Source organism: Esox lucius, chromosome 2, assembly GCF_011004845.1.
Source record: "Esox lucius isolate fEsoLuc1 chromosome 2, fEsoLuc1.pri, whole genome shotgun sequence".
NCBI classification, from domain to species: domain Eukaryota; kingdom Metazoa; phylum Chordata; class Actinopteri; order Esociformes; family Esocidae; genus Esox; species Esox lucius.
In genome coordinates this window covers 26,521,447-26,540,871 of record NC_047570.1, presented here as the reverse complement: position 1 = coordinate 26,540,871, position 19,425 = coordinate 26,521,447, and the positions used below count along the sequence as shown (strand labels likewise).

Genomic DNA, 19,425 nt, shown 5'->3' with positions numbered 1-19,425 from the left:
GTTTAATACAAAGCAAAATAAAAGTTACTTCACACCTCTGTGGTTGGGAGCAAACAAAGTTTCTACTCATTAAGCTAACCCCTAATTAATGTGATTATTTAATCATCATGACACCTGTTTTGCCAATTGATTGAATGAAGACGGTAGGGGCGTACTAATATTTTCACCTAAGAAAATTGCATTTCGGATCTAATTAAATAAATTATGAAAAGGTGTAGTTTTCCAGTGTTGTTTGTTCAATTATTTTACTTTGTCTGTAATATCAATGTCAGCTAAGACAGAAACATTTCAGAGGGTGTACTCTGCATTGAAATATATCTCTATATATACATGTATGTTCATGAATGAATGAATGTCTCTAAGTTTGGACTTTGGCTAGGTATGAGCCAGGGACTAGTCCAGCTTGTCCGTTCCTCTCCACTGTCCACCAGCCGTCTTCACCCTGTTCTATTACCACTACCACTTCACCTACAGAGACAGACAGCTCATCTTGGTCCTTGGGAGTACAAGACATATATTGTTAGTATCAGACTTTGAATTACTGTAATGGCTTATAAACATATAGCTCTGAATCTTTCAAATAAGTGCTTATATAAGTCAGTTAAACCTCAGGGATATCAATCTGTCCAGTTAGGAAGCATAAGTGATTGTGAATCAATGTCACCTTTTCTGGTGCAAATGAAAGGGACAACAGGTGAACAGGAGAGGCAACAGCGAGACAACCCCCAAAGGGGGAATGGTTTTGCAGGTGGTGACCACAGACAATTGCTCTCTCCTTATCCTTCCTGGCTGATTCTTCTCTAGTTTTGCGTTTTGCTAGTGTCCTTATCATTATTGATAGCATGAGGCAATTCAGGTTGGGGCATCGACCCGGCAGCAAGATCATCATCTGCTCCTTTGTGTGATGTGGAATAGGAGGAGCACTGCCAGAGCCCTACTAAATTACCTCCAGTGGGCTGCTGGTGTGCATGTTTCTGACCAAACTTTGAGAAACAGACTCCATGAGGGTGGCATGAGGGCCTGATGTCCTCTTGTGGGACCTGTGCTCACAGCCCAGCACCGTGCAGGACATTTGGCATTTGCCAGAGAGCACCAGAATTGGCAGGTCCGCCATTGGTGCCTCGTTCTCGTCACTTACACTGGTTCAGTGGCCCTGGGTTCCTCCTGGTGCAGGACAATGCCCGTCCTCATGTGGTCAGAGTGTGTAGGCAGTTCCTAGATGACGACGGCATAGATGCCATTGACTGGCCCTCAGGTTCCCCAGACCTGAATCCAATTGAGAACCGCTTGGACGTCATGTATCGGTGCATCCGATGCCGCCAAGAAGCGCCACAGACTGTCCAGGAGCTCACTGATGCCATGATCCAGGTCTGGGTGGAGATCCCCCAGGACGCCATCAAGGAGGAGATCCCCCAGGAAACCATCTCATCAGGAGCAAGCCCAGACGTTGTCCGGAGTGCATTCTGAGTCATGTTATGAGTGGCCATGATGAAATGAATGCAAGTTGGAACAGTCTTACTTTGATTGACGTAGATTATGGGTGTGAGGTTAAATCCAGCCCTCAATCGGTTGGTGATTTTGGTTTCTATCGACCATTGCGACGTCATTTTGTTCTCAACAAATTACACAATGTACAGTCGAGTTTTTGATCTTAAATATACAGCTCAGAAAAAAGAAAAAAAGAAACAATTAAGAGACCATTGCACCTTTCCCTGTTTCCCTGTTCCAAAACCTTCCTTTTCACCTTTTTTGGAAAGGAAAGATAAAGGTGCCGTGTTCTCTTAATTTTTTCCGGAGCTGTATATCGTTCATCGAGACCCGAAGTGTGATTTAAGTTCTCCCTGAATTTTTTTTAACAGCATGACGTCACACCTTAAGCCGCACCCCTCTAACCGTGTGTATAAGACTCACCTGTGCAGAGTAATTGTAGAGCACTATGAAGTTATCCTCATCCTCGTCAGTTGTCACAGCAGGCACAGTTGCTGTCGCTGCGGGCTGGAAGCCAGGTATGGATGCATACACTCCATCTGAGCTGTCAGGTACTGTCTGAACACTAGGTGGCGCTAATGAATGCACATTTGAACCATCACTGATGCTCATCTTCGAACCAGAATTCCGTGGCAAGAGATTGGAAAACCTACAAACATATTTTACATGCTCAAACACTAATCTGTTGATGACCGTCAAATGATAGGATATAATGTGCACCGTATAACAATTTTGTAGATACATTTTGTTATTCCAGTTTTACAGAGTGTTTGTTTCCCCGATACTATTAACTGTAGTCCTTTAGTATAAAAAAAAAAAACCTTACAGTTCACTGTATGAGAGTTCAAAACTAAGCTTAATTGTTACTCTGAAGACTGTCCCCATGAGTCCCATGATACCAGACCTTTTTATAACCCCTCCACCTCCAAAGCGAGCACTGCCATTGCTGTCCCCGGTTGGCCACGGCTCCCTGTCATAGTAGTTCTCAAACACAACTGGGTCTAGTGAGATGAGGAAGGAAGTTTGTGGTAATTCAGGACAGCAGATAGAGAATGTATATGGTCAACATTATTGGGAAATGTCCTATCTATGGCAGGAACTGTTAAATTCTGAACCGTTTACAGTTTTGCCATTGGTGGCAATGATACCAGCACTCCCTGGCCCGTTAGGCTCTCTTCCTTTATTCACAGAGCACTCACCTGGTGGACTTGAACCTGTTGTCTTCATCTCTATGAAACAGTTGTTATCTACTGTGATGTCACAATTCTCCAGAATCTTCCTCACCTCGTCGTAAGACTACAAGAAAATGGTACGTACTGGTTCAAATGGAGTTGAGCGGAGACAGATGTTCGTGTTTCCATCCATAACCTGGCGATACCTTTTGATTGTCTGAATTGTGGGTGTTTTGTTGAGCTCACCTCGTCGTCTTTGACACACTGCATGGAGAAGTGATTACAGTGGTCCCACATTACACATCTCAGGACAGTAATGCGGTCTGCCTCTAGCTGCTGAAACACCTGGAACAGCAGAGACACACATACAGTACAAACTCCATGCCTTCTTTCCCTACAATGCTACAATCTTGCCCGAAAGTGATTTGCAAAAAAAATTCTGTCTTGCAGATGAGGTGGCAGAACATTGCATTCTGTTCTCCCTAGCTTTCTGTTTGTGTTAAAAAAACATGTTATTCATGGAATCCCCCATTTTGCATTTTATTTACACTTTGTGTGAGTAAAAAATTCAGTCAAATCCAAGACAGAAGCCAATCGCTTAGCCTGTTTTACCCAAACTAAATGATGTACCACGGAAATTCTAATATTATTTGGTGTCATTATTTTTAGCATCTGCTTTTCTGTGAAGGCAAAGTCTCAAACATGATCACTTAGTACAAGCTAACTACAGAAAAAAAAAAGCTTAAGGAAGTTAACAGTTCTATAAAAAGGGTATATAAAAAAGCTTGACAAACTGTAGATATACTAAACAGTACTCGGGGTAAAGCTTTTCACATTCAGTGTTGTGCATTTACAATGAGAGGCACTGTGCTTTTCTGTAAATGACCTGTACTAACCAATTAATGTAGATGTACAGTATGTACATTTTTACAAATACAGGCCTATTCAGGCAGCCAGTGTTCCGTGTAGAGTTTTGGGTGTTTCATTGCAATGTAACCAAGTGAGATCCCTAACCTCACACGTGCTCTTGTGTGTTTCCTCCCAGTCATGACGCACTTTCTCAAGCTGCTCGATATTCGACAAGTATTGGTTCCCTGAATGGGTGGAAGACAAAATAATTAGAATTTGTTGCACATGACCAAAGCTTTCTTTTTATCCAATGACTTTTATCCAAATGTATTTTATCCAATAATCAAGAACATAATAATGGAATTATAGATTGATTCATTCATTTATTCAGTACTTGATATTATCAGAAACAAACAAAAGTACAGTGTCATGTAACTATTGTTAGATCCACTGTAGCTCAGTTGATAGAGCAGGCGCTTTAAACACCAGGGTTATAGGTTTCATTCCCATAGGGGATTTTTATGACTCAAGCCATGAGTTTCCTGATAAATTACAAAAATGTTGATGTAAAATCAGACCTGCTTCAGTGGCAGCTTGTCTGCATTGCTTGACTTTGTGTTGTACCTGTGAAAGAAAACCAGGCCAGAGAGGAACTGATCATGTTCTGAAGCTAAATATGACTGCTTAAAAATTGGTTGCTACCAGAAACAATAGATACTCAGTTCTCCTTTAAACAAATGACCAGGATGTGCTCTCTTTGCTCTGTGAACCATCTGTTCCTTTAGAAAACCCACTGGACAAAGTTTTCCAATAAATAGAAAACAAAATTCCTGGACTTTCCATTACTTGGTTGTCAGTTGAATTGTAAATACCTTCTAAAACAGAGCAGTTGAGTTGCAGAAGCACTACAATATTGAAGTGCACAACATAAAATAATGCTGGTTCTCTGACTGATTAGTGTTGTGGCTGTGTGTGTGGCTCCATGGGTTTGGCTGATGCTGTTACCTTCTCCGACTGCTTGGAGGTTGTTGATGAGCCGAACCTGTCAGCGACCTGCTCTGCATCATCCGCTTCTTTGCATTTCTGCTCATAGGCCTTCTTAGACTAGAGATGTACAAAAGAGACACCCAGGGTGTCATCGTTGTTGCAGCTACAATGGTCTCTTGTGACTAATGTTTTATACAAGAATACATTAAACCTCTTTAAAACAGCACATAACTCTGAATGTCAGAGTTACAGTGATTATAGCTTGAATGATATGATAGCTTGAAACAGCTTTTATATAATCCCTGATTCATGTAGGTCTACATACATACTAGCTATGCATCTGTACAAGGTCAGAATCTCCATCAGTGGACTAGATCAGGGATGGGCTGTATTTATGGTACATGTATTTGAAATTTGTAATTCAAATACAAAGTAAGAATTTGTAATTTTTATTTGATATGGTTGATGGAAAGGGCTTCATATATTGCATCAAAAATACGCTAGTGTTTAGTAAAAAAATACTGTAAAATACTTTGTGAGAAGTCTACAAGATGACATCATAAAAAGGCTACTGACTGGTGCCTACTCAGTAATTTGCCTAGATTTGTTGAGATCAGAATGTTTTTGAAATAAGAAGGTCAAGGTGGGAAACTTGTAGGTTGCCAGCGTTCCATCGATTTTTAGCATACATTGCCACCATTTTTAACAGTTCATGTTAAGTTTTGGTGTTCGTTTAGTAGACTAGGCTAAATCGTTTACTTATTTACGCAATGTTCTGGCTAACTATTTTAACCAAGTTGCAGCCCTCACAGTTAACGTTAGCTTGCTACTTTCAGCCTACAGTATGTTAAGTTTTTGTCGGTTGTGCACGAAGATATGAGATACTGTATGAGATTGTACCCTGAAGTAGCTGTTTAGTAGGATCATGATTTTGCATACCATTACATGAATGACTGCCTTACACATCATTTTTTATTTTATTTATGATTAACAATCAAATGATTAATTACTTTGAAACTAGTTGCTATGAATAAAGGTGCCATCAGTTGTCATCTTACGAATTACTTGTTTGTCACTGAGTCATTGTTGCTGATGTGAAGTAGGCTATTCATTACCAAACACCAAGTCATTCAATTAGGATACAATTATGAGTCAGTAGCAAACTGTTTTTGCAGGTCAGTAATTAATGTCAACCAAGTCAATGGTGAATATTGTGATTATTAGCATAATTTCTGCACCCCCACTTTTTTCCCTTTTTTTCATTTTCTAATGCCTCATTCCACACTCAATCACACAAACTCACACAAAAAAGACACAAAATACAAACAGACAAACACGATACTATGTAAGTGATGCGTCATCCCTTGCTTTTATCCGGGGATGTGTGGGTCCATGCTCCAGGAAAACCACAAAAACAATCGGCACGTGGGTTGGTGCACCAGCCTTGAGTGAGACTGTATAGCAAACAGTTAGTTAAACATTAAACTGTTGGTTACTTCAAAACTAACCTTCATCTTTGTGATCACAGGGTTATGTGAATATTTGATCTCTTAACTGGTTGCTTATGTTGGATTTATCGCATGACTCGTTAAGCAGAAAAGAATCTGTTGCTATCAAACATTGTTTACTTAGTCAACTGATTCAGTGTACTGGTGGAGGGATAGATCAAATAGACTGATAGATGGAGAGTTTGCAAAGTGATTTCTTGCTCCCTCGTAAAAGTATTTTCAGTATTTTTAAAATACAAAAATACAGTAGTTTATTTTATACATGGTGTGGGTGCTCTGTTTTGTAGTTTATTTTGATACACTTAAAATTATTTTAAATACATTTTGATGTATCTTTGCCCATCTCTGGACAGGGTCTGTAAACAATTGTTTACAATGTACCAGTTTATTTCTATCCAAGGTGTTTTGTGCAACACTGAGCAGTATTTTATAAGTTTGACAGTCCAATCACTAGCATGGCTAGTCCAGTTAATGTAGCTAAAAGCTAGCTAGTGACAGATGCTGGTGTTAGGAACTAGTTAACCAACCCCAAGCCATTTGTATCAGAAGAGTAGCTAGTTAGCTAACTTATGACTCCAGTGTATTTCATTTATGTTTCGGTTTATACATCGAGCTGGTAGTGTCTGCTTTAAACCTGGATGTTGAGATCTACTCATGTGCCTATAATACCTATTGGGGAGTGGTGTGGTAGAAAATTGCAAACGCCAACACAGCAGAAGATCCAACATACAACACAACAACATAAAGTGGTAGCAAAATAATGTGACGACAACTTTTCAGCTACATACCATATACACAAACATAGCTAAGCAGAGCACAAAGCACAGACGAGACACTGGCAGCAGGTAAAGGTGTAACATCTTTTGTATGTCTTTGAATGTGTCAAAGCACAAACAATCAGAGATAGTACTATATGTGCAGGATGTGGTTTCACTGTGGCCTCTGAGGGTTTTCTAAATAAACGTCAACCAATGGATCTTGCATTGGGTATACAGAGATGGTGCTGGTCTCCCGGTGACACGTGTATTTGAAGGCAATTACTTTTCTGCTGCACCATTCAGAAGCCCGAAACTCATATTTTCAATGCTTGTCCTATCCTACCAGTTCCCCATTACAATGATGCCATTGCCCTAAAAAAAGATATTGGCATGAAATCATTAAAAACTATGGAAACATTTAATTGTTGTTCATCATTGATTTTATACTCAAAATGTACTGATCAACCATTATGACTACCTGCCAAATATTGTGTTGGTCCCCCTATTGCCACCAAAACAGCCCTGGGGTCTCTATGGATTGGACTTGTTTGTCAAACACAACCTTAATTGTGTTTGACAAACAAGTCCTTAATTGGATGCTTAATTGGATTGAGATCTGGGGAATTTGGAGGCCAAGTCAACACCTTGAAATCATTGTTGTGTTCCTCAAACCATCCCTGAACCATTTTTGCTTTGTGGCAGGCTACATTATCCTGTTGAAAGAGGCCAATGCCATCTGGGAATACTGTTGCCATAAAAGGGTGGACATGGTCTGCAACAATGCTTAGGTAGGTGGTACGTGTCAAAGTAACATCCACATGAATGGCCGGACCCAAGATTCCCCAGCAGAACATTGCTGAAGTATCACACTGCCTCCACCGGCTTGCCTCCTTCCCATTGTGCATCCTGGTGCCATGTATTCTCCAGGTAAGCAAAGCACATGCACCTGACCATCCATGTGATGTAAAATAAATTGTGATTCATCAGACAAGGCCACATTCTTCCATTGCTCTGTGGTCCAGTTCTGATGCACATTGTACCCATTGTAGGCACTTTCAGCAGTGGACAGGGTCAGCATGGACACCCTGACTGGTCTGCCACTACGCAGCCCCATGCGCAACCAACTGCAACCTTTCTATCAGTACCCGCATTAACTTTTTCAGCAATTTGAGCTACATATTATATTTATATTTTAAATATATGTAAATGTATGTATGTATATTGACAAACCCTACAGATCTTTATTAACATAATCTAATGGAAATGTCTATGATTGCAATATACACTCACCTAAAGGATTATTAGAAACACCTGTTCAATTTCACATTAATGCAATTATCTAATCAACCAATCACATGGCTGTTGCTTCAATGCATTTAGGGGTGTGGTCCTGGTCAAGACAATCTCCTGAACTCCAAACTGAATGTCAGAATGGGAAAGAAAGGTGATTTAAGCAATGTTGAGCATGGCATGGTTGTTGGTGCCAGACGGGCCGGGCTGAGTATTTCACAATCTGCTCAGTTACTGGGATTTTCACGCACAACCATTTCTAGGGTTTACAAAGAATGGTGTGAAAAGGGAAAAACATCCAGTATGCAGCAGTCCTGTGGGCGAAAATGCCTTGTTGATGCTATAAAGTAATCCAACAGCAATCCAACATGGCATAAAGTAATCCAACAGCAATGTGACAGACTGGTGGAGAGCGTATTAAGACGCATGAAAGCTGTGGTTAAAAATTTGGGTTATTCCACCAAATATTGATTTCTGAACTTTTCCTAAATTAAAACATTTGTATTTTATTGTGGAAAATGAATTTGTTTTCTTTGCATTATTTGAGGTCTGAAAACAAATCAAAATGTTTTGGTTATTTTGACAAATAAATGACAATTTGTTTGTTTGGAATTTGGGAGTAATCTTGTCAGTAGTTTATAAAATAAAACAAAACTCTTCATTTTACTCAAACACATACCTATGAATGGTAAAACCAGAGGAACTGATAATTTTGCAGAGGACTCTTAATTTTTTCCAGAGCTGTATATACATATGTTTTCTGTTTCATCAGAGTTATTGGGAACTCTGAAATGGTCATCCATGACTTCCTGTTTCACTGGGGTAAAAATACAAGGTTATGAACATGCATGCCAAACTCAAAGTCTATCAACATGGGGAAGGTAATAACATACAAACTAAATGAGAAACATTTTTGTAGACCTACAGTATGTGTTCTCCCACCTAATCCAATATACAGTATAATAGCATTAGAGAAGTATGAACGCTGTTATCATGACAAGGCGACAGTACACAAAATACTAAATGTTGGGGTGATAATAGTGACACGTAATTTTTTTTTACGATAATTTTTTCTTTGAACAATTTTACTTGAATTAAAAGATAGACTATCTCTCATATTTTGAAAGACAATTTTTTGTTATCTTTGCCAAGGGTTCCAATGAATCTGGGGAGCTCTCTGCACGTGTGGTGTAGGTGTCTATGTGCAGTTTCTTCAGCATTGCGCTGTGATGTGTATTCTCTTAGACAGCTCACTCACATCTAAGGGGTAGCCAGACACCTTTTCTAAATATAACACTGGAAATCTCACGGCCCATTCCTACCATCCAGTGCCATTTCTGACAAATATTAATTCTTATTCAGTTTAATGAAAATGTAAATTCCAAATTTATTTCAGGGCAGGTGTTCTTAAGTTTTAAATCACTAAAAAATATTGACGTTCACCTTTCCAGTGAATGTCCCAAGGTGTTACTCATTATCTTCTATGAGAAATGTAAGGAATAAAATAAAACATTAAATCTTCCTTCTTTATTTTATAGTCCTAGTTAAAATCTGTCTAATCAAAAATTATTTCCCCATTAATATTGTATTAATTATTAATATTTTTATTATTAAATTTGATACTTGATGTGTGTCCCTGAAATCCCATTCCACTCTTAGGTTCTAGTAGTTCTCCTTTAATAAAAATAAAATAAAATTACCACAATGACATCACATACGGGAAATATGCACATTTTATAGATGGGAAAACCACTGCTCAAAGCTGAGTAACTGCATATTGGTTCAATATATTTGTCAGTATTTCATGATGTTAGTATGTGTCATACATTTCCCCACCAAGTTATTCTGTATTTCACATTCCATATTTTCTATTCGAAAAACACTGTATGTTTCATGGAGTAGCTCACTCACAGAGATAGGACTAACTTATCCCTGAAATGACAATCCTGTTTAGAAGATGGAACATGTCCTCAACAGAGGGAAAATGTTACTAGAAAATATCTGAAATTGTAGCAGGCGGGCATGGCCTTTATCATCAACCTATTTAGTCTGCCCAGTTTCCCGTCTCTGTGTTGGTCATCGTTGCTTGTGATGTCTTTGTTCCATTACAAGTAAATCTTTGGATTAAAAATGTTCTTTCATGTACTCCACGACTGTGTCCTGCTCCTTCTTGAAAACGTAAGAGAAATGACTGAGTAATGTCTGTATCTATTGGTGCAGTATCTCACAAAAGTGAGTACACCTCTCACATTTTTGCAAATATTTGATTATATCTTTTCATGTGACAACACTGAAGAAATTACACTTTGCTACAATGTAAAGTAGTGAGAGTACAGCTTGTATAACAGTGTCAATTTGCTGTCCCCTCAAAATAACACAACACACCGCCATTAAAACTGCTGGCAATGTGAAAATGTCGAAACTGGGCCCAAAGTGTCAATATTCTGTGTGGCCATCATCATTATCCAGCGCTGCCTTATCCCACTTGGGCATGGAATTTGCCAGAGCTTCACAGGTTGCCACTGGAGTCCTCTTCCACTCCTCCATGACGACATCACGGATCTGGTGGATGTTAGTGACCTTGCACTCCTCCACCTTCACCTTCACCTTCACCTTTGAGGATGTCCCACAGATGCTCAATAGGGTTTTGGTCTGGAGACATGCTTGGCCAGTCCATCACCTTTACCCTCAGCTTCTTAAACAAAGCAGTGGTCATCTTGGAGGTGAGTTTGGGGTCGTTATCATGTTGGAATACTGCCCTGCTGCCCAGTCTCTGAAGGGAGGGGATCATGCTCTGCTTCTGTATGATACAGTACATGTTGGCATTCATGGTTCACTCAATGAACTGTAGCTCCCCAGTGCCGGCAGCACTCATGCAGCCTCAGACCATGACACTCCCACCACCATGCTTGACTATAGGCAAGACACACTTGTCTTTGTACTCCTCACCTGGTTGCCGCAACACAGACTTGACACCATCTGAACCAAACACGTTTATCTTGGTCTCATCAGACCACAGGACATGGTTCCAGTAATCCATGTCCTTAGTCTGATAATCTTCAGCAAACAATTTGCCGGCTTTGTTGTGCCTCTTAGAAGAGGCTTGATTCTGGGACGACAGCCATGCAGACCAATTTGATGCAGTGTGCGGCGTATGGTCTGAGCACTGACAGGCTGACCCCCCCCTCAACCTCTGCAGCAATGCTGGACACACTCATATGTCTATTTCCCAAAGACAACCTCTGGATATGATGCTGAGCATGTGTACTCAACTTCTTAGGTCCACCATGGCGAGTCCTGTTCTGATTGGAACCTGTCCTGTTAAACCGCTGTATGGTCTTGGCCACTGTGCTGCAGCTCAGTTTCAGGGTCTTGGCAATCTTCTTATAGCCTAGGCCATCTTAATGTAGAGCAACAATTATTTTTTTCAGATCCTCAGAGAGTTCTTTGCCATGAGGTGCCATGTTGAATTTCCAGTGACCAGTATGAGGGAGTGTGCAATGACACCAAATTTAACACACCTGCTCCACATTCACACCTGAGACCCTGTAACGCTAATGGGTCACATGACACTGGGGAGGGAAAATGGCTAACTGGGCCAAATTTGGACAATATCCCTTAAGGGTGTACTCACTTTTGTTGTCAGCGGTTTAGCCATTAATGGCTATGTGTTGAGTTATTTTGAGGGGGCAGCAAATTAACACTGTTATACAAGCTGAACACTCACTCATTTAAATTGTAGCAAACTGTCATTTCCTCAGTGTTGTCACACGAAAAGATATAATCAAATATTTGCAAAAAGATGAGGGGTGTACTCTCTTTTGTGAGATACTGTATTTACTTAATATCCATGTTTCATGTATGTTTAGACATGTTAAATTACAATTGTTGCTATTGTTTTCCATCCTGCTATGCTTCATTCAATCCTGTTAAGTTATTTTTCAAATCGTAACTTCAAATGTTTCATTAAAACAGTACCTTCAAATGTTATGCATACAGTATGTTTGTGTTAACTATTAGAGATTGAATGGTTTAACTGAACATATAGAAATGTTAACCGAATTATATTGTTATTCACCCTTATCAGGAAAAATTGTGTGCTAAAAGTGCTGGTTCTGAAAATAATGTACATTTTACTCAATTATAGTGGAATGAATACATGAAGAAAAAAATGATAGAATTAGTGATATTTGATGTCTATGGAAATGTACAGTAAATCCAGATTAATACACATATTGCTAATTCTTTCAGATAGTTCTGTGTATGTCCTTGACAGAGTGCAAATTTCTCGTGGTCTGGTGTGAACAATCCCCATACATTTATTAAGATGGAACGTTATATTACATGACATTAGAACTGAACTTCGAATTTCAGTTCTTTTTTCAGGGGGTGGGGGGGGTCTAAATGACACAGCATAGTAAGTATCAAACTGAACATTCCGATGGTAGGAGCATCTGTTTGAGTGTACTAAGTATGTTATTTCCTGAATGAATAACATGCCTACCTCCATGGTTTTTCTGTACAAGGACACCTTCATCTTCTGGACCTTCTCCATTATTCCCTCAAACTGAATGAGGACAAAACAACATGTTTCAAATGTGTTAGCTGCTCACAATGTTTTCAAAACATATTTACAAAACTAAATTTTTAAACCTTTTTCCTCTGTTCTTTCTGACGCTCTCTGAATATTTCCATCTTCTTGACCTCTTCCCTTAACATTCCAGATAGCTGGATATGCAGATTCCCAATGTTTTCAATTTCTGAAAAAGAAAAACTGTTATTCTGGTAAATTCTTGTTTACCTTTATTCTGGAGATATGCTGTCGGAAGGGAACAACTTACGTGTTTTAAGTTGATCAAAGGAGGCTTTTAAGGTGCTGAAAACACAAGATGCATTCATCAATGACAAATAAATGCTGTTTGTTACTAGTATAGTGTCCCCTACTTTTATTTAAGTTCATTTAACCTGAAAGATTATCTTAAAGTTACCAACTTGTTTCGCAATGGGATTCTGGAAAGAGATTACCCTGAAACGGTCAATGGCTCCATAATACACATAATACAACACATTACAGACAATTAAAGTGCTCGGAGACTGTTCATTCTATCAGACCTTTACATTTGACAATCACAAAAACCTCCTGTTTTTCAAGCATCATTCAAGGATCAAGAAGCTTTACAGGTTACAGGTTTCCTTATTCCCTGCCCTTGGAACTGTGAAGAAGAGTATTGACTGTGATCGGAGTCTGTAGGATTGTGATTTTATAGTTATGTGAAAGCAAAGTTATTTAGGAAGTAGCCCAAGTGCTGGGTTTTTCACAAATATGTAGGTGCTAAAGTCTTCTAGGTCAAAGGGAAGGCAATTTCAGCAAGTTCTATGGTTCACACTGATCAATGGGTGCTCTTAGTTTTTGCTCAGTGATACACCGCATCTACCATGTTAAGGTTACAGATAACAATTTGACAGCAGCAACTGATAACCTTCCAAACTGTTTTTAAAAAACTGGTGCATCCGAGGCCTCTGTACTCTTTCACGAGAATTCTGCTGAAGCAGTATATTTCCCCTGACAACTATAAACATTGTGCATTGATCTGCAACATTCTGTTTGTTTATCTCTGGATCGCCAGATGCATTTTATTTCTACTTAATATCTTGGTAACTCATAGTAAAAATTAATCATAATGTGCTGTTTTCAGATTGAGAGGTCTGCACCCAGGAACCAGGCAAATTTGATTGAAAGTTCTGGTTGCCTAGGTCTGGTGTCTGGTGTCTGCATTTCAAAGCCGTAGCATGCACCTGCAGATACAGAACTGCGCTGTAACTTCAGTGCTTGTGAGGTACCACAGTGCTTATGTCTGAATAGGTTTTCTAATCCATGCATCTCTCAGATGCAGGGCATGGTCTACCGTGGCGAACGCTTTCAATACATCAATGAAAGATAAAAACACAAGGCCGTTTTGTATATATCCACACTGAGTTTTTTGTTTTGCTTACGTCCTCCAATTTACATTTGTTTCATAAGAATAACTATTTTGGACAGTAACATGATTCTCTACACTATCTAGTGTTTTGTTTTTCCCTCACATAAACACAAATCAAGCGATCTGAGTAGACTTTTTGTAATCAGGAAATTTCTCCCAGCCACACAGTCATGGTTGTTGTGGTGGGGTGTTTAGGGTCAAATGAATAAACTTTTTCCATTTCCATTTAATCCATCATCTCTTTTGCAGGTTTTCCTACTTACAAAGCATGTAGAGGTCTATAATTTTTATCATAGGTACACTTCAACTGTGAGAGACGGAATCTAAAATCAGAAATTCACATTGTATGATTTTTAAGTAATTTATTTGCATTTGATTGCATGACATAAGTATCTGATCACCTACCAACCAGTAAGAATTCCATCTCTAACAGACTTCTCTTTAAGAAGTCATCCTGTTCTCCACTCATTACCTGTATTAAAGACACCTGTCCACACACTCAATCAAACAGACTCCAACCTCTCCACAATGGCCAAGACCAGAGAGCTGTGTAAGGACATCAGGGATAAAATTGTAGACCTGCACAAGGCTGGGATGGGCTACAGGACAATAGACAAGCAGCTTGGTGAGAAGGCAACAACTTTTGGCGCAGTTTTTTGAAAATGGAAGAAGTTCAAGAGGACGGTCAATCTCCATCGGTCTGGGGCTCCATGCAAGATCTCACCTCGTGGGGCATCAATGATCATGAGGAAGGTGAGGGATCAGCCCAGAACTACATTAATTACTTCATACAATGTGATTTTCTGGATTTTTGTTTTTGATTCCGTCACCCACAGTTGAAGAGTATGATAAAAATTACAGACTTCTACATGCTTTGTAAGTGGGAAAACCTGCAAAATCGGCAGTGTATCAAATACTTGTTCTCCCCACTGTATGTGTTGAATGTATGTGTTGACTGGCTGGTTTGTACATCAAGACTGACTGCTGGAACAGGAAACCACCATTACACAAAGGTGGCTATTTTGAGATCGATGGTCGCATGCACACGTTGCATATACACATATACACACACACACACACCCACAGACCTTGCATGTATGTTAATGAGCTCACTGAACCTCTAGAAATATTTGTTGCGGTCATTTAATTCTTGTTAATATACAACTCATGTTTTCTAACAATAACACTATGTTTATTCTTTGAACTACGTATTAAATTACTTATGAAGTGGTTGTGGTGAAGCAAAGTGACAATATCTCCTCAATGGAAATTTTTAACTGTTATGACTGCATTTTGACACACCTTTGCATATAAACGGATCATGGCAGTTACTCTAGATTAACATATTGATATTATCACTATATGTAACCAGCCATTTACCTAATCTCTGACTGTCCCCCAGCTTTACGGGCTATTGCCACAAGGTCCTTGCCATACTTCTCCTCTGCCATGGCCCTGTTGAAAAGGTATATAACAGTCGAACAGATACATAGATGCTAGAAATGAACAAACATACATTCATAGCTATAGATTTGTCATCATATTGCAAAATGTTATTACTATATGAACATTCTGATTTTTTTGGGCAATCATTGCTGACCAAGCGTGCATTACCATTGAAAAGTTTGGGATCACTTAGATATTTATAGCAAAATGAATAGGAAATATAGTAATTGACAAGGTTAATAATAATGCATTTGCAGGAATTACCACCTTGCAGACCTATGCCTTTCCAGTTGTCAATTTGTTGAGGTAAACTGATGAGATTTCACACCATGTTTCCTGAAGCACCTCCCACAAATTGTATTGGCTTGATGGGCACTTCTTACATATCATACAGTCAATCTGCTCCCACTATAATGACCACTCCATTATAGAAAGAATACCAGCTGACTGCATCTTCCCTAAATAGTTCTTGCATAGTTTGGAGCTGTGCTTTGGTTCATTGTCCTGTTGTAGGAGGAAATGAGCTCCAATCAAGCATTGTCCACAGGCTATTGCATGGTGTTGCAAAATGGAGTGATAGCCTTCCCTCTTCAAAACCACATTTACCCTCCACAAATCTCCCATTTTACCACCACCAATGCTCCCCTGACCACCACATTGCCTCCACCATGCTTGATAGATGGCGTCAAGCACTCCTCCAGCATCTATGAAGGTGCCAGTTGAGGATCTGTTAGCTGTCTGTTTCTCACACTGGACACTAATGTATTTGTCCTGTTGCTCAGTTGTGCACCAGGGCCTCCCACTCCTCTTTCTATTCTGATTAGAGCCGGTTTGTGCTATTCTGTGAAGATTGTAGTACACAACACTGTACGAGACCTTCAGTTTCTTGCCAATTTCTCACATTGAATAGCCTTCATTTCTCAGAAGAAGAATCGACTGAGTTTCAGAAGAAAGTTATTTGTTTCTAGCCATTTTGAGCCTGTAAACGAACCCAGAGGTGCTGATGCTCCAGATACTCAACTGGTCTAAAGGCAAGATTTTTTGGCTTTTTTAATCAGCACAACAGTTTTCAGCTGTGCTAACATAATTCTAAAATGGTTTTCTAATGATCAAATAGCCTTTTAAAATGAAACTTATGTATGCCTATTTACATATTCCAATCTGCTGTTTCCAGGTACAATATTCATTTTCAACATTATGTCAAACTGTCTACTCTGTATTTCTGATCAATTTGAAGTAATTTTAATAGACAAAAATGTGCTTTTCTTTCCCAAAGTGATCATAAATCTTGTTTCAAAACATCAGAGATATTCTACCTCATTTTAAGCAGTTCCTCCATGTCTTTGCACATCCGCCTCCCATCGCATAATCTCTGCATGATAACCTCATAGCCCGTATTATTAGTGAAATCAGCTCCCTAGAGAAAGACAGCAAAGAAGTGTTGCAATTGGCAGTTACATAACAATAGTTACAAAATATTCATTTGACTCAAACGAGCTCCGTTTTCCTATATTGGCACACACCCTACATTTAGAGTCCACAGGATGCTAAACTAGTTTAGGGATTGGGCAAGGTATGTGTAACCCTAACCCACACTTAAGATTAAAATATGAATGTGAAAAATGTGTTGCATCAACAATAAACCTAATAGAGGGCGGATGACCAGACATTATCATCGAACACTGTTCAACAGCACACTGCACAATATAAATCAATGTAATATATTTACGTTTGAAGATAAAGTAGATTATGGTATGAAGATTAGCAAGCTGCCTGAGATGCAAATGTAGCCAGTCAGATACAACAAGAGGGCTAAAGCAATAACGACTGTTAGCAGGAAGATGTCCATAGCAACCAGTGCCCAAGGGGAGAGCTGTGCTAACATGCTATGTTTCATCACCAGTTAACCTAATATGACATTGAAGAATGTTGAAACTGTGGTAAAATGGTTGAACCACTTACAGTACAAACCATTATTGTTGAACTAAATCCATTCCAGCTATTCCACAGAGCTTGATAATTCATAGTTCATGATTACATTTAAATGTATTAATATTCAAGTAATTTAGCAGACAGCATATCTTAAGCAACTTATTAAAGCAGTGAGTGCATAAGTTTTCAGCATTTTGCTGTGGACATCAGGTTCTGTCTGAAATGGTTTCTTTTTCAGTAACAAAATAAACTACTCGCCAAAACACTTTAATGTTTGTAAATAGTCATCAACAACAGTTTCCTGATAGTAATATTTCCTGATATTAAGTCTGTTATTGAGTTTGGTAGTAGCTTATATATAGCAAAAATCTTTTTAAAGCACATTGGAATAATACCAACAGACTGTTGTACTTACCCAAAAGGCATCTTTAAACAGCAATGCAGTCATTATGGTGTAATATACTTGTATTCCATCAACATGTAAAGTTATTATTCACTGTAGCAACTTCTAAACAACTAAACCACAAATAGTTACCTGAATGAAGATAAGAAATATATATGCCAAAGCCAGAATGGCTCAGCTGTATATAGCAGTTTATTACTGTTCAACTTTGAATTGGGCTTGAATGAGGAAGTAGTAGCCTATGTCACCAACCACAGACACAGTCTGTTACTCAGCTAGCTAGTTTTGACTATAATTTGAATAATAGATCATCTTAACCTCAGATCTGAAACTGTTCTGAATGGATTCATAGACTATGCTGGGACCAGATGGTCCCCTGGGTCAGAAAAAATATCTAAATGGGGATGTTAATTATATTTATGTACAGATTGGATTCATGTTAAATAATCTCTGTATAAATATAGTCGTATTTCATTTGTGTTTATTGGTATGTCTTTCAACAGCACCCAGTATGTGCTCTGGAAGTGCTTATGAAAGCCATCATATCTGCTGGGGGAAAATGCTGCTGCTAACACATACTGTCCCCTAGTGGTTAACCTAAGGAAATACATGGGTCATAACTTCCTTATGCTAGGTCTACAGACTATTTACAATATGACTCAACTGTACAATTTCTCTTGCCTAAAATCCATAACCATTATTAACACCATTCTTCAATGTCATTTAAAAAATGTACATCCAACATTCCTTTGCCCCAATTCAATTTTTTGCCGAGGTGGACATGTACACTAGATGTAGGATTTGCGTGATCTCATCCATTTTGTATGGAGAGCTTTTTGATCATGATGATAGCTAGCTAACCTTGGTAAATGCCTCTAATAGCGGGAGCAAATGCTAAAATAAAATGCCTTAGGAATGTTTTCAGACCTTGTAAATTTCCGCACATTTGGTTGTGTTGTAGTCTGAATTAGAATTGATTAAAACATATTTGTTCATAAATCTACACAAAATACTCCATAATAACCAACCATTTGAGCCAATTCATTTAAATAGAATAATAAATGCATATCTCATGAACATTTCATGGCAGGGGTGTACAACTGGGTTGGGGCTAAGCCCCCAGTGTCTGTAAATCCTAGAAATGGCCCTGCACATTGGATCGCCTCTTTCAAAGTTTTAACAAGATGTGTGCGTCTGTTCAACAATAGGTCTTCAACAGCTTGCATTAGCCCAGTTTGTTTTGGCACGCCAAGCAGTCTGTAACAACCTTCACAATGGACATTCTCTTGTCCCTGAACTCCACTGTAAATTGACTTGCCATAATTCATCTATACCCCTCCCCCATTTTATCAGTGCCCAACAAGCGACCACTAGGCTTAACTGGGTTATAAATTGTATGCTTTATACGTTAGTGTTTGCAGTTATACGTTGGATTATGGAATAAATAATTATGCTTATACCTGAATAAATCTTTCTAAATTATCTCTATTTTTGAAGGTGCAAATAATCACGCATCATTTAGATTTCAAGATTATTTATCTTTACCATATGACCAGCAGAGGGAGACACAGACCTTTTTTGCCTCGTATCCGTGCCGAACGGACAGTAAGG

The 19,425-nt window shown here is 38.9% G+C and overlaps 1 protein-coding gene across 1 annotated transcript; it reads right to left on the bottom strand.

Moving 5' to 3' along the window:
* Positions 1-109: 109 nt before the first annotated feature.
* Positions 110-18,065, bottom strand: LOC105022635 (proline-serine-threonine phosphatase-interacting protein 1-like). Its single transcript, XM_010891238.4, has 14 exons — positions 17,827-18,065; positions 16,796-16,896; positions 15,414-15,488; positions 12,894-12,928; positions 12,706-12,812; positions 12,557-12,619; positions 4,515-4,613; positions 4,088-4,133; positions 3,675-3,754; positions 2,907-3,005; positions 2,688-2,784; positions 2,393-2,489; positions 1,912-2,137; positions 110-496 (listed from the first exon to the last, which is right to left on the bottom strand). Exons 1-14 carry the CDS (start codon positions 17,857-17,859, stop codon positions 359-361), a joined length of 1,296 nt encoding a protein of 431 aa, XP_010889540.1. The 5' UTR covers positions 17,860-18,065; the 3' UTR covers positions 110-358.
* Positions 18,066-19,425: the final 1,360 nt, after the last annotated feature.

Excerpts from the sequence above, each read along its gene's own strand:
- LOC105022635 (XM_010891238.4), bottom strand. The coding sequence starts at position 17,859 with ATGACTGCATTGCTGTTTAAAGATGCCTTTTGG. Across the intron at positions 3,006-3,674 it reads CACACAAGAGCACGTGTGAG|GTGTTTCAGCAGCTAGAGGC; the intron begins GTTAGGGATCTC and ends CTGCTGTTCCAG. Across the intron at positions 497-1,911 it reads TCTACAATTACTCTGCACAG|GACCAAGATGAGCTGTCTGT; the intron begins GTGAGTCTTATA and ends TGTACTCCCAAG.